At 33.3% G+C, this 15,860-nt stretch overlaps 1 protein-coding gene and 1 pseudogene across 1 annotated transcript; one reads left to right on the top strand and one right to left on the bottom strand.

Annotated features, from left to right (window-relative positions):
- Positions 1-5,066: 5,066 nt before the first annotated feature.
- Positions 5,067-9,445, bottom strand: LOC129296609 (eukaryotic translation initiation factor 2 subunit beta-like; annotated as a pseudogene).
- Positions 9,446-11,187: 1,742 nt separating this feature from the next.
- Positions 11,188-14,964, top strand: LOC129296610 (coleoptile phototropism protein 1-like). The gene is made up of 4 exons (XM_054935198.1): positions 11,188-11,617; positions 11,728-11,797; positions 12,308-13,435; positions 14,436-14,964. The coding sequence occupies exons 1-4, from the start codon at positions 11,460-11,462 to the stop codon at positions 14,799-14,801; spliced, it is 1,722 nt and encodes a 573-aa protein (XP_054791173.1). The 5' UTR covers positions 11,188-11,459; the 3' UTR covers positions 14,802-14,964.
- The last annotated feature ends 896 nt before the right edge of the window (positions 14,965-15,860 follow it).

The following is a 15,860-nucleotide window of genomic DNA, read 5'->3' as shown; positions in this document are numbered from 1 at the left end:
AGTATAATTAGATTCTAAAGCAACTTCCCAACAAGCTCAAAGAGCTTCAAAGTAGTCAATCTACAATTAATAATTAAAAGAAAGCATTAACTACTAATCATCTTTAATTAATCTAATCACAATCAAGTCCTTAAACCCTTATTAAGTGTGAGTAAGCAAAAATAACCCCAAAACTCACTTCCAATAACTTATTTAACTTTTATTAAACTTAATAAATACTATTAGCTAGCCTCATTAGTTTAATTTAACTTGCAACAACTTTAAGGTTTCAGATTTAAGCATTCTCTTAAGATAAATATATTCAAAACAACATAAATAACACATATTTAACTTCAAACAACTCTTATAATTCTGACCTAAGGGCTGGGCATCCTCAAAACAAAAAGCCTAACATAATTCTACATAAACTAGTTTAAAGAGAGGTTTAGATGGTAGAAAAGGAATTATGGAAAGTTACCTAAGTGATTAGAGGTCCAAAAACATGCTCCATGCACACCCTTCATGAAATCCTAGTAGAACTTTTCAAAAATCTCCCCAACCCTCTCAAAAACTCCCCTCTGCCATTTGTTTCATGACAGAAAATTTAACTATAAAAAGTACCATCGCCATGAAAATTGTACCCAACTTCAAAAATTCATAATTAATTCACACATCTCTAAAAACTATGAATTAGGACTTTTAGAAAGCTTGAGATGTTTATTTCTAATGCTAAAAGAATTACTCAAAAACATTACCATTTTCTCTTGAAAATCTTCAATTACAAAGGAGGCTCATTTTTTTATCTTCTTCCAAGCTCTAATTGATTATACAATTATTTTCCAATGTGTGTAATTACCCGTAAACTCTCTTAAAATATTATCAACTTAATTAACTTAAAGGGTAGGAATTTGGGATGTTATGAAAATCACAACTTTAAGTGGATGCTTGCCACATAGTGCGTTCACAAGTTTAGACTGGGCACTTATAAGCTGTTATTGGACCTTACTTCAAAATAGTGAGCGTTTACACTTCTCACAAAGAAATCTTTCTTTGCACTAAACTAAGTGAGCACTTCCCTTGATTCTCTTAAAATAGAGATAAGTGCTTTCCTAATGAATTCTTTCTCAAAGAGATGATAGGAAAAATTTAGATCACTCAAGTAATCTATCAAAAGAGTGAATAATACATTAATGCATATAAACCAAATGAGAGTACATTTTACAAAAAATGAGTACAAACTGGTACGAATTCAATGCTTAATGCACTTCCATGATTACCCACTCACTTAAATGATATCTTATTTGTAGATTGAGGTCTAAAGAGACATTAGAAGCACTCAAGGTGAGGATTATAGCCATCAGAGATGCTTGGAAGTGAATGGAAGTAGAAAAAGCACCTTTTTTTTGCAAACTCATTATTTAATGCTCTATCAGAACCTAAGTCAATGTGTATTGGCAAGGGTTTATGCGTGAATTGGCGTAAGGCAAAACAGCTTGGTTCACTTCTAGCTACTTCAAGCATGCAGGTTATCTCGTGCAAGCATTTATTAAGAGTCATAAGCCCCTTGCTTGTATTCTAAGCTCAATCATACAAGGGTACTATCTGATACAAGCATGTATTGGATATGGACACACTGGAAGGTAAAACATACAAGTATAATATTTGAGACAACCTTGAATTAGCTTGTTCAAGTTTAAGGTTTTTTAAGTCAGGCTTATAAGTTATAACATTAGAAGCCCATTCAAGTGTGAATTACCAAGGTGAGGTGTGTGGATTAGATTAGGCATAACTTCAAGCTGACACATTGGAACTAATTCAAGTGTGTATAATATTTAACTCAAACATGAATTAGATCATAGAAGCAAATCTTAAGGCAAGAGCTAGTTCAAGTGTGTATTCATCCTAACACAATAGAGTTCTAGTCAAACTTAGAATACTTACTTTCACTAAAGACTCAAACATGTGTATGTGTAGTCTAGGACAAGTGTGAATTGGCTTACAGTGTCTAGCAAGGCTCCTGGATGCTAATTCAAGGGAGTATTAATTCTAACTCAAGCTTGAATTATATTCACCAAGTCTTATAATGTATTATAAATGGCTGATTCGTGTGTGTACTCTATTTAGAACAAGCATGAATTAGCTAGATTCTAAAGTCAAATACATTCTAAGTGTTTGATAATAGAATTTTAAGATATATGAACCTATAACAAGTTTTAAGATGCAATATCCTTACTATGCAAAAAGTGATTTCGCTCTCAAATATTTTTTATATTAAATATAAGAAAAGATTAAGACAAACAAACTTATAAATGTTAATTTTTTTTTTATTTTTCATGTTTTTGAGGTTTTGTCACTTGAATTTGTAAATATTGATCTGTAAAAATAACATACCTCTTTTTCTTAGTTTTGTAATCATTAAAATACATGATTCAACAAAATGACCTTTACCCTAATTTCAACATATAGGTATTATAATTTTTAGCCATGCTTTTGCATTTTATAATTTCAAGTTTTGCCACATAATATCATAAATATGTTGATTTATGTCTTGATACGCTAATTTATAGGTGTCGTTGTGAGATGGTACTATACCTTCTAAAGAGGACGCAAAGTTTTCGGAAAATTTGCAAATTATTAATAGCCATTTCATTCTTCGGAAGTAAAAGATTTTAATTTTGCCTTGAGTTGGATTGAACATTATCTTCTTCTTCTTCTTCTTCTTCTTCTTCTTATTTTTCCTTCGAATCTGTTAAGCTAAAACGAATTAAGTTTATGTGATTGTAGCAGGGAGATTTGAAGTTCTGGCGTAAATTAATATTGTTGAAAAACTGTTTTCAAATGGAAGAGCATCATAACAATATGTTCGGCATGTGTATGGACTTTGGAAAACTGTTAATCTTGGTCAATGGTTTGACCAAGTAATCTGAGAGTAGATTTACGTTGACGATTGTAAAACCTCGTTTCTGATGGATTAAAACATAACAGGAGCTCAAGGCTTAAGTGCTTAACGAATGAACTGTGATATTGACTGTTGAACTTGAACGATAATCCTCCAACATAAATTTCCTCGCCTTTTCTAAGAGCCAGAAGTTTGTCATCAAGGTGAACCATGAGATCTTTATTTATTTATTTTTGTTTATTTAAAATGTTCGAGAAAGTATGGGATATTGAAGTTGAGAGGATGAAAAGAAATACACACACACTTCCTCATTCTTTAACATAAGAGAAATTAGCACATGATATTTTAATTTTTTTATAAGTAAAATTACACATTCCAATAAACATCTGTCAGTTTCCTAAATTGTCTTGATAAAATCAGAACTTTCATTCATGAGACAAAACATTAATACCAACATTATTTTAATCCAGTTTTTATATCGTCAAATATAATTATGTGAGTTAATTACTTTTCCCTTCCATTTTTTCCCCCTCTCAATGTCAATTCCAACAGTTGACATGTCGGAGAATCAGTAATCCCAACACCAACAAATAGTCAAACATTGACATTTTCCCCTTACATTCAATAGCAAAAAGAGTGTATAATACATGTAGTGTTGCGTTAAAAAAAAAAAAAAATACTGTCTTCATTAATTTTAGACGCATTATTTCCTTCTCACCTTATGCATTGGTGTGTGTGTGTGTGTGTGTGTGTATATATATATTTTGGGGCTCATTTTTTCCCCCCTAATAGATTGGTTATGTACAAATATATGAATTGCATGACAAAGTACAAAATTGTCTTTTTGTCCACAATTACTCCATTTCGTCCTCTCCCAATCTCCCATCACTGCTTTGTATGATCTAAATTATGGTATGGCTCCCATCATCACTGTCTTCAATCATCAGCTTCACAGCGAATTGCATTTTCCAGGCAAAATTGATAAATCTATGAATGAAAATAAAAAATACTGGGAATAAATAAGATTGAGATCGGGTGTGATAGAATTTAGAAATGCTGTAGGCTTGAAAAATAGGGCAATTTACTCTAATGGAAACAGAGCACGAAGATACGGTTCCTACACCGACCAAAACTCGAAGAGATACGAAGGTAACTCATTTTTCAACTCAAGATCCATTTCTTCAACCCATCTTTATATATAAATATGGCAAGCACATGACTGAATCATGTCTCTGCATTCCAAGGAAAAAGGATTACCCAAAAGATCACGTATAATCACATGAATTGGTCAAGATACAATCCACATGATGGAAAGCCAAAACCTTTCATAAACGTTATCAATAGAAACTATAGTGACTCACCAGCTAGAGGCAATAATTTGGCTTAAGTCTAATAAATCAATCCAAATAAGTTCGAAAAATTTTAGGATTGAACTTGGTAATTTAGAATATTTTCTTTATTCCGGATTTATTTGGGCCGTCTGAATAAACTTGAAAAAAAATCTAGGCAAAGCTGAATGAATTTAGCCCAAATACTTGAATTCCATTTTTATTATTAAAAAATAATATAAAATTAAAAAATTGATTTTTTGAAATAAAAATTGAAATTAGATTAAAAATAAATAAAATAGTATTTAACAATTTAGGTATTAGGGCCAACTCGTTTAAACTAAAGAGGTTAGGGTTGAATTTGGTTATATGAGTTTTTTTTTTTAATATGCTAGGGTTTTTAAGCCTGATATGAATAGTTTGACTCGCTCATTGGTTTTATCACCAACAAATGTTGATCCAGTTGGTTAGGGTTTCATCCCTAACTTACAAAATTCTAAAATTAAATTTCACTAATAATATAAAGATCTTATTGGTGAGTAATCTATAATAAACTTGAAAATTGTCTACGACAAGAAGTGATCAGGGAGAGGAGAGGGCACATGCAAGAAGATTTATCTTTGAAAGTAGTGTGTGGATTCTTTGCGTCCAAAGCAAATGACTTGTTCATCTGAGAGATAAAGAAATATCAATCAGCTTTAATCTCAAAATGATCAGAGATACACATCAACGCAATAAACAAGATAAAGAAGGAAACAAGGGGGCGCCTCATCATTCTATGCCATAAAGAAGAAGGAACAGAAATGCAAGCACAAACTCCAGATTTATTTACAAAATTGCTGCTAAGGACACACGCACCTACAACACAATATTTAACCCATAAGTGAATTTCTATGCTCATTTCAGGAACATTCTAGCAATCACACAAGGTTGCAGAAACGTATGCAATTTTGCATTTATTACATACAAAAGAATCTCTATGAAATATCAAACATTAAAAATAAACACATACTGATGTATCACAGCAAAATTCCTTCAAAGTTCTTTGGTGCAAATGTTCCCTCCACAACCAATCTCTGCTCTCCATCTAGTGAGCCACTGGTACCCAGTTCAGCAAGCAAAACAAGGAAATAGGTGAAATGGAAAATCAGTATTCACAGCAATGTCAAAACGTATGACTCAATGTATATGAAGGGCATTGCACATACACCTAACAGGAAGAGGCGTTCAGCTAGCAGAAAAAGCAAAGAAAGATAATTATTCTTATGAACTCAATAGAACCAACAATATTTCATTCAGACTTCCAGTGAAAGATTATGTAATTGCAATAAGAAAAGGGAGTTAGTTAAGGGTAGTTGGGGTTTAGTATTTATTAGCCGTTAGGGATATTAATGACAGTGACTATAAATATATATGTATATATATATATATCAATGGCCCGGCTAATTGTAATTAGGCTTGGATAACGAATTGAGTTTCCTTTCCCTCTTGCTCTCTGTTCTCTATTCCCTCTCTTTTCTCTCATTCCACATCAGATGATGAAGTTGGTAGTATTGAAAACTTCTTCAAACTCCATTTTGCAAGCATTAACAAGTCATCTCTAACGTTCTCATTGAAGGGCCCACAAATATAAAAGGCTGATGCCACCCCTCATTACATGCATTAGTTTAAGAAACCACATCCAATTAAAAGAAAAACACAAGACAGCCCCGCCACAACCAGTCACTACACAAGAAATAAAGATTAAACAGAACTCAAGAAAACAAGGTAAATGAAGCAAGAAAGAAAGATATTATATTCCATCAACTTACCAAATTATCTTAACAAATAACGGGAAAAACCAAAAAATGCAACCATTGTTTAAAATTTGAAGGCTGTAAGAGAAACTATACAATGGATCTAATAAGTCAAGCAGAGAAATTTTGTTTCAGATTCTCATCTCATATAAAAAAGATGTGCTTTTATCAAATATTTATAGAGAGCGACAGAGAAAAGATCAATATACGTTTTGCATAAGTTCATAAACTTCACAAAAACAGTTTTCTTTTGCCCTCACGAAGAACTTGAGGAGGCCTGATGTAAAACAGACACACACACACGCTCAAACTGATTTGAACTGGAGGTACAGCAGAAACAGAGTGAGAGAACGAGAACAGGGGGAGAGAGAGAGAGAGAGAGAATACAGAGAGAGGGACGATAGGAGGAAGCATAGAACAAAGAGGGAGGAGGAACTGAGAGGGAGAGGACGCAGGCGGGAGGGAGAGAGTTTTCAGAATATCTCAAATGAATTCATCCATCAAAATCTTCCTCAAATACATTTCAGCAATCTTTTTATAGGCACGAGGTTTGCTAAAAATAAAATTGTAAAATATTTCTGATTGCTGAAAAGGAAACTGATAAACAAAAGTAATTGAAAAGCAACACAGCTACAATCATTTTTTTCTAAAGTAGCATTTTCCATATTTCTTATCAAGGCCACGTGACTGTTCTCTGAAGATCCCCAACCAGTACTAGATTATTATCACGTAGAATGTTAATCATCTTTCCAAGAAGCTGCAGAGAGAAACATCACAAAATAGAAAATCAAACTTCTAAGTCTATTATTATAATATGATGACGGGTCAACAATTAACACCGGTGACAACTGAACCAAGCTTCCTCTAACAAGTGATATGAAACACTAAAGAGTAAAGAAATAAAACACTTTCCCTCAACAGTTTACAAACGAATCATCTAAGCCAAATCAACATTTTCATGTTATGATTAAGTTGATCTCTAATATAACCCTATTGATAAATTCAAGATAACTTCACAAAACTTACATCCCAAAGGATATATTAACTAAGGAAAAGATATGAAATGGAAAGAAATCAAAGATAAAGTAGTTCAGAAAACATCCAACCCAGGCATACCAGATGGTTATTAATTGGAAAAACCTACATTAGTTATGATGAAAGCAAAGGGATTCCCTTTGCTTTCCTTTATTCCACGATGTTTATTCTACTCATGTAATCACAATCACTATTTTAACAGGTTCTATCCATCCATTTTTATTATTATTTTAAAATTTAAAATAGGTAAACAAGGGTTAATTGCCATTACTACTTCTATATTCTAATTTCCATTCCATTTTGTCTGCCAAAAACAAGCAAAGGGCCGCACAAAAAGAGTTGCTCCAACAAAGATAAAGCACCCTTGAATGCAAAAGTTCATCAAAGCAGGAGTACCCACAAAACACAATAACTCAAGTTTATCGTTAGTGTGCTTCCATTTCAAGAATTCTCACAAGTCATTATAAATCCACAATCAAGAAGAAGCTTCTAAAATATAAGTCCGTTCAAAGGCCTTAGACAGTAACACGGACTCATAAGAGCTCAGAATCTTGGATTTTTCAAGGGACCAATTGATTAAGTAATTACATAAAATTTACCCATGACAGACACAAGGAGAGGCTAATAATTGCAGAAGGCATGTAAAATAGAATATACCTCCTCATATTGATAATCACAATCACTACCTTCCCAAGGATAACAAGGGGCCAAGGCATGTCCTTTTCCTTCATCCTCTCCAGAGTGAACTAAGCCAAGAAAAATTATTAGATGCTCATCACTCACTTGGCTAACTTCACTCGACATCAAGAGTATAACAAACATACAGTCATTAAGTTCAGTTTAATGCACAACAGTAAAATAAGACAACCGTTTACCATCTAAATCTTCATTTGCATCTTCACCCTCATCAGTAAAGTTACGGGTTTCAACCTGCCACAAAAAACAAGCACCATATTGCTCCCATATAATTTACATATTTCTAATGGCTGCTGCATAGATTGTGTAAAAATCATTCAATATAAATTCTGAATGACTTAATGGCCTTTTTCTTCTTCTTTTTTAAACCAGTAAATGTAGTCTCAACCCCATCCGAAACTACAAAAATGAGAATGAACCATGCATATTCACAAACCTAGATATATCAAATGATAACATCAGCAACAATAATAAAATTTTTTTTTACTTTAAATTAGATACCAGACAGATTTTCTAACTTCTCAGCCAAGTTGTTCACTTAATGATCGGCAAGATCTATAATTATAATTTTCTTCTTTTTCTTCTTCTTAGTGGGATCAAATGGGGCAATCTGTCATTCATCAATTAAGTTCTCAGATGGGAGTGCTTTTTGACAAAACAGTTAATTGTGGTAACATAACTGACAAAACAGTTAATTGCGGTAACAGATGAATGGGGTTGCCAGGGAATGGAAACATAAGAAATAGCAACATAGAGACCATAACAAAAAAAAAAAAAAAAATTCCTGTATAGCTAATCAACCAAAACACAAAACAGAACAGCGTTGTAAAATAAAATAAAAAAAAATTAAGAAGGGAAAGAAGAATACTTACTCAGGAGCCTCCTCCTTCGTATCATTATGTGTTTAATCTGCCATGGTTGTTGCAACATAAGTACAATAGAAGGTGATCAGTCAATTGGTAAGCATAGGTGGACCTATATTACACTCAATAGGGCATCATTGTGTTACAGTATCCTATAGGACCGACACAGATATCTAAAATATGCCAAATCAGTCATTCACATGTGGATGTCGTGTGAGTGATTGTCGGTAAATCATCCATCCTCTAGAAGAAATTGTGTGTTAGCACCAAATAAATAATGAATTAAGGTCACTTTTATTTTTGTATTTTACACAAAAATTCATAAATAATCTTAAATTTAATTATAAATTTATTTTATTTTTTAATTGTTAAGATTTTTAAACTCAACACCCAGCCATTTTCTTTGTTAGTAAAGCTTATTTTTTAATGTTTTAATATTTTTATTATAAGACATTTAAGTCGGGCCACCAATCACTTTTAAATATTTTTTTCTTTCTCCCTTTTCTCTCTCCTCTCTCCTTAAGATTGTCCCCGTCTAAATCAAGGTCGCGCATCATATATATAGCTAGCAATTGCATACACTCGAAACGAAGATGAAGCCGATGTGGTAAATAAGTTGGTGATCGATGCAACTGAGCTCTCTGGGAACCGGCAAGGAAGTCAACAAGCTGAGTGCTTATGCAGAGCTTTAAAGGACCAGCAAGTCGAATTGGCCGTGAACACGAGAGAGAGAGAGAGAGAGAGAGAGAGAAAACTGGTTTAGTGAGGAGTGGAGGAGAAAGAAAGTGATTGTGTGGAGTTTCAAAGGACCAGCAAGTCGAACATCTCCCGTCCTCCTCCAATCTTCATTGTTGGCCATCTCTACACAAGCTTGCTCACATGGAAGGCACGAAGGGTTTGGAGCTAAGCAATGACGAGTGCATGTCCATTCCCTCTCCCTCCTTCGTTCTCTATCTTCCTATCAACAATAGCTCAGGCGACTGCTTCTTGATCCTTCTCAGTTCAAAGTGAATGATATGACCCTTAACTCCTCTCTGTTTCTAAAGAAAAATAACAGGGGAGAACAGAGACGCTTCACTTCTTCACAAAGGACACAAGCCCAATAACAGCGCATCCATGCTGTGTCCTTCACGTGGAGAAGGGAGAAAGTGGGAAGGGGAGAATGATGAAGAAAAGAGCACCACTGAAGAGCATGGAGTTTTTGCGTTCGAATTTACGTGTCACAGTGAAGGCCACCAGGGAAGACAAGCTTTCTTCATCCTCGTGTGCATGTGAGAAGATGATGTTGTTTTCGATGAGAGATTCACTCTGGAGAGAAGAATGGCAAGAGAGTTTAAGGGAGGTGATGGGCATAGAGGACAAGCTTATTGCAATAGCTTGAATAATTTTACTTATGTTATTATATTTTTTACTTAATGTAATTGTTTTTAAAAATATTATATTATTTTTTATATTATTAATTTTAAATTGAGTTATCTCGCACCTTTTGACTTTGGGTCTTAATTTCACCAGTGACTACAATAGCTTGGATTAGGGGGGGGGGGGGAGAAGAGAGAGAATGTGAGGGAGGAGGGCAGAGGGAGGAGAAAGATGGCAGTAAGCTTGGAAATTGGCAAGTTTGATGTTTTGGTGTGCTCGGAAGCCTCCGCGGAACTTGCTGTCGGCGTTGAAGAGGGCGCGACTAAAGGCTAATGGTAATGGGTACTCTGTTGAGGGAGGGTGAGAGAGAGAGAATGAAAGAGAGTGGGAGAAAAATTTTTTATATTATAAAAAATATAAAAATATTTGTGAGACTTATTATAAAAAATTTTATAATAAAAAATATTAAAAAAACTTATATGTGAGCCCATTAACTGAAAAAACAGATGATACAGAAGGTAAGGTGATGAATTTAAAAATTTTAATGATTGAGGAATAAAATAGACTTATAATTAAATTTAAAATTATTTGTAAATTTTTATGTACAATTTTAAAATAAAAATAACTCTTGATTCATAAATAATTAATAATTTTTTTAATTAAAATATAATTTTAATTCTTTAATTTTACATGACGTTTCATTTTAATCTTTTTATTTTATAAAATATTTTTTAATTATTTAACTTTAATACTATTAGTTTCATTTCAACAAATATTTATATTAAATTTTTAAATATTAACAAAATAATCCCTTTGATATAGTAAGTTTACATTTTTAAAATAACAATAATTGACACAAAAAGTAATTATTTAAAAGTTAAGGTTAAAAGATTAAAAAAATACTTTATAAAATTAAATTAAATAATTAAATTATAATTTTATATAAAATTGGAGTACTAAATATACTTTAGTCATAGTTTTTCATTCCACTTATTTGGATCACATTGGATAAACCCATTAACCATGTGTCCGTCGCCTACATAGCTTGACGCATTGGTGTCATGACTTTAATACCAATCGTTTTGATGCCATAAAATGCAATTGCTTTGTCTTAATCCGAAGACTAAATACACGCACAAAGCCTTTTGATATTGCTTTGTCTTAATCCGAAGACTAAATACACGCACAAAGCCTTTTGATGTCATGAGGCCACAAGTTGGTTTCTGTATCTGGGACGTGTTTTTGTGGCTCGACACAGAGTCACCCGTCGTAATTGATGAAGGCGACGCCGATGAAGATGGTATTCCTGGAATTAGTGGACGAGATTCTATTGATGTTGACTCTGATGCTCTTGCTTCCTATATGTTTCGTGTTATAGCGAAGTCAGATAGCAAAACGTAACCAACCTTTTAATGACATAACTGCCTACAATCAGGATCAGGGCAACCCAGAGCATGAGTCTGCATACACAAGATATGATCACTCAAGCTTTTGAAATAGAAAGATGAAGCATGCTAAGGCCATCATGGGGGGAAGAAGAAGTTTTGACAGAGAAAATCTCACTGGCGGGATATTATCTGGTGGGAAGCGTAACCAATGTGTCATTTTACCGGCCAATGTCCCTATGGTTGCTGATTCCTTTGAGCGAAGAAACCAGAACTGGTAATCTTCTCCCTCATCCAAAAATGGGGAAAAAAGTTTATTAATTTATCTGTTCTTCGATGTCACTCTAAAAAAGTATGTTTGCTGAATGACCCCTCTGTTTGATACAGGATTGCTCGGGCAAATTCGCCTCCTGATCTGATCATACAAGTTGGGGATTCCAGCTTTCACTTGCATAAGGTGGAGTAAACTAAATCACTCCTTGAATTCGCCTCTTTAGTTTAGTTCAGATCATCACTAGGTTCAAGCCTTCTCGAACTCCGTTTCCTTCGTCTCCATCTTCGAACCCAGGTCAGCGGCGTTGGCGGCAATTCCAGAGTCCAAATTCCATCTTCGTCTTCTTCGGTTCAGCGGCGGCGACATATCTTCAAACCACGACTTACTTCGACTTCTCGAGATGTGGTTCGAGTTCGAGTTGCATCGCTGCGTTTGCTCAAGATCGCGTCTCCGCCGAGATCGTCGTTCCCCACTGCTGGTTTCCGGCGCCTAAACTCATACCCAATCCCACTCCTAATCCCATTCTCAATTCCATAAAATTCAATGCTTTGCATCAAACGAGGCCTTGGACTGCATCTTTCTTTTAATTTCACTTTGTTCATCTATGTCCTTTTTAAATTTGACTTCAATATATCAGAGAAAGAAGCTTTTCAACTCTCCCCTTCTAACTGCACGTGACTTTTTGATTTCTAGCTTCCTATGGTGTCAAGAAGTGAATATTTGAATAGGCTCGTCTTTGACAGGAGTAGCAATAGAGAGAGTGCCGATAACATCCTCAAAATTCAAGTAGAAAATCTTCCAGGTGGTGCAAAAACCTTTGAATTGGTGGTGAAGTTCTGTTATGGGTGGAAAATTGAAATAACAGCAAGCAATGTCGCCTCACTCTATTGTGCTGCACATTTCTTGGAAATGAGTGACGACCTTGAAAAAGGAAATCTGATTTCCAAGTCAGACGCTTTTCTGAGCTTTCTCATGTTATCTTCATGGAAAGACACCTTCCGTATTCTTAAATGCAGCGAACCCATTTCCTCTTGGGCCAAGGAATTAGACATAGTGAAACGCTGCACAGAAGCAATAGCTTGGAAGGCTTGCATTAACCCAAAAGCATTCAGTTTTGATTTTGAACATGCAGAGTTCTTCAATGCTCAAGCAAGAAAAATCACAGAAGATGAAAGCAGTGCAGATACTTGGTGGTTTGAAGATGTATCATCCCTTCGAATAGATCACTTCATTGAGGTGATTCAGTCTATTAAAAGACGAGGAATGAAATCAGATCTAGTTGGATCATGCATAGCACAGTGGACCACTAAGTGGCTTTCCCAAGTCACGTTAGGACTAGAGAAGATGACTCCCAAACACATAACCCACCAATTACACAGAGTTACAGTGGAATGCTTGATCAAAATACTTCCCGCTGAAGAAAACTCAGTCCCTTGCAATTTCTTGCTTCACCTGCTCAAGACAGGGGTGATGCTGAAAATAAACCCAGAATTGTTGAACATGCTTGAAAGAAGAGTAGCTTTCATGTTGGAACAGTGTCGTGTTGAAGATCTCTTGGTTAAGAATCAAGCAGGGGACAATGATTCTACCTATGATGTGGCTGTTGTTCACTGGGTATTACAATTTTATGTTTCTTACATGTTTACTGATAGTGCAGCGAAATTTCATGTTGTTGGGAGCTTGGTGGATGGGTATCTAACACAAATTGCAAGGGACGAGAATGTCACAGTGGAAAGCTTCCAATCAATTGTTGAAGTTCTGCCTCAAAATGCTCGTTACTGTGATGACAGCCTCTACAGAGCCATTGACGTATACCTCAAGGTAAGGATCTAGGTTTAGTTAAGTCTTTAGGTTTTGAGAAAAAACTAATCCGGATAAAACCAATCGATTAACTAAAGTTTGGAACTTGTTCAGTTTTTTTTTTTTTTCAATAATCTGAAAGGTTCAGTTTGATTTAAATTTTTTTTTGTGAGACACTTTTTATAATAAATAAACGCACGTATTTAGTAATAATTTTTAATTTTTAATTACTATTTTAACAAAAAAATGGATAAATTAGCTTACTGGTTAGAAAAAATTTTATGTCTAGAAAATATGGATAAAATTTTTTAAAAATTTGAAAGTATGATTGATTCACATTGATATACAAAAAGTTTATTATTGATAAATAAGAGGTTTATTATCAAAAATTTTAAAATTTACAAAGAGTTTATCATTGATGTATAATGATATATCACTGAAAGTATAATAAATTGATTATAATATAAAATATAATAAATATTGAAATGTTTGTTTGGTTTAATCTTATAATATGGATTATATTTGCAAAAATTCCCAAAAAAAGTTGTTGAGAACAAAATAATATACTTTTAACACTTAATTGACACATTTAATTATTAAAAACTAATATATTATCTTTAAAATATTTGATTATAAATTTTAAAAAAATTATTAAAAATTATTATAGACAATATTTAGTTAATCATAATAGATCTTTTATTCGTGGTTTACAAATAACTAAACTTATGAAACAGAAAAAAATTATAAAATAAATATAATAAGATTTGGTTCAAATTTTAATAGATAAAAACCTAATCCAAGTTGAATTGATCAATTTTGTCAAAAGAAAAACCAAAACAAACTTTATTTATAATTAATTTTTGAGCGATTCATGCCTATTTGATTTGGTTTGATTTAGTTTAATCAGTTTGGAATTGGATTGTTTTGAATACCCTCAACTTAATGTATAAATAAATGAATGCTCGTTCAATTTCCTTTTTTTTTTTTTGGGTTTAAACTGAGGGTTTACCGAAATTTACAGGCACACCCAGATTTGACAGAAGAAGAAAGAACAAGGTTGTGTAAAGTTCTGGAGTATCATAGATTATCACAAGAAGCACGCCAGCATGTGATGAAGAATGAGAGGTTGCCCTTGAAACTGACAACGAGATTCGTGCTTCTAGAGCAAGTGAGCATGACGAGATCAATGACGAAGAAGAATTACCGAAGAACAGGCACTCAGACGATCATCAGAGTAAGCAAAGATTTTGAGAACGGATGGTTGAATGCCGCCGGCCAGGAGATACAGACGATGAGGAAAGACATGGAAATGATGAAGTCGCAGCTTAAGGATCTGCTTACTTGCAAAATAAAGCTTCAAAAGCAACTCAAGAGATTCGTTGGCTGAAACTACACCTGCTTCTTCTTCATCATCGTCATCGTTGTCCATGGTGTTTCTTGAAACGTGTTTTTGATTTGATTAAAACGAGGTCGGACATAATACCTCTTAAATCTGATGTACCGGTGCTTATGTATTTCATGGTGATTGTTAAAATCTTTACTTATACTTATATCTGATGTATGAGGAGGGGTAAAAAGAGAAGAAAGAAATAAAGAGGGAGAAACAGAAATGATAAGATTCCTATAATTTCAGTTGCCATTGTAATTATTTTGCATTAAAATTTTTAGGGTGAATTACTTTGAAATTGCCCACATCATATTTAAATAGTATAAGATTTATTTACAACTAAGTAAAGGAAAATGATAATTAAATGTTTGTTATTTTTCTTTGTTAAATTGTCAATGGAGTTATAATATTTAAATGTACTCTTTTGTTTTCAAATAGAAGAGAAAATAACAAATTATATTGTTAAGAGAGTTGGTTAAATACAATAATTATGTTTGAAATTAAAAAAATTTGAATTAAATCATTCTTATAATTAATGAAATTAATTTATCTAATAAAAATAAACCTTGACTTTGTGGGGACAATTTGAAAAAATATGATAAATATTTCTTAAAATTTATAATTTTGTTTTATGAATAAAAATAAAGAACCAGAAGGAGCATTGTGCGGACCTTACCCAATATTTCACCTAAAATTTGTAAGAATGTATTGGATATGAAAATAGAGAGAGGGGGTCTCTTCACTTTTTTCCTTTCTTTTCCTTTCATATCTCACTAATCACCATTAATTATATTTTATTAAATAAATTTTATTTTAATAATAAATTTGATGAATAGGAAAAATTGAGAAAGGAAAACAAAAAAAAAAAAGGGTGTGCCCCTGAAGATGGCCGTTTAATGGGTGTGCCCCTCAATTGACAAATGGCTTGTCTACATAGACCTTAAATTTCGTGTAATCAATGCATTAGATTGAGCATGGCCAAAAAGAAAATAATCCTTTTCAAATATAAGAAAAATAAGCAATTTATATAATGGTAGGCAATAATTTAAAAACCTGTTT

The sequence above is a fragment of the Prosopis cineraria genome, unplaced genomic scaffold (genome assembly GCF_029017545.1).
Source record: "Prosopis cineraria cultivar Desert tree isolate PC_DT_omini unplaced genomic scaffold, ASM2901754v1 PC365, whole genome shotgun sequence".
In the NCBI taxonomy this organism is placed as follows: domain Eukaryota; kingdom Viridiplantae; phylum Streptophyta; class Magnoliopsida; order Fabales; family Fabaceae; genus Prosopis; species Prosopis cineraria.
The sequence above is the reverse complement of the archived record's forward strand: the minus strand, read 5'-3'. Positions and strand labels throughout refer to the sequence as shown.

Bases quoted from the DNA above. Each gene is read 5' to 3' on its own strand.
- LOC129296610 (XM_054935198.1), top strand. From the start codon at position 11,460: ATGAAGCATGCTAAGGCCATCATGGGGGGAAGAAGAAGTTTTGACAGA. The intron at 11,618-11,727 runs GTAATCTTCTCC...TGTTTGATACAG, and splicing joins GAGCGAAGAAACCAGAACTG to GATTGCTCGGGCAAATTCGC. The intron at 11,798-12,307 runs GTGGAGTAAACT...TTTGATTTCTAG, and splicing joins CCAGCTTTCACTTGCATAAG to CTTCCTATGGTGTCAAGAAG.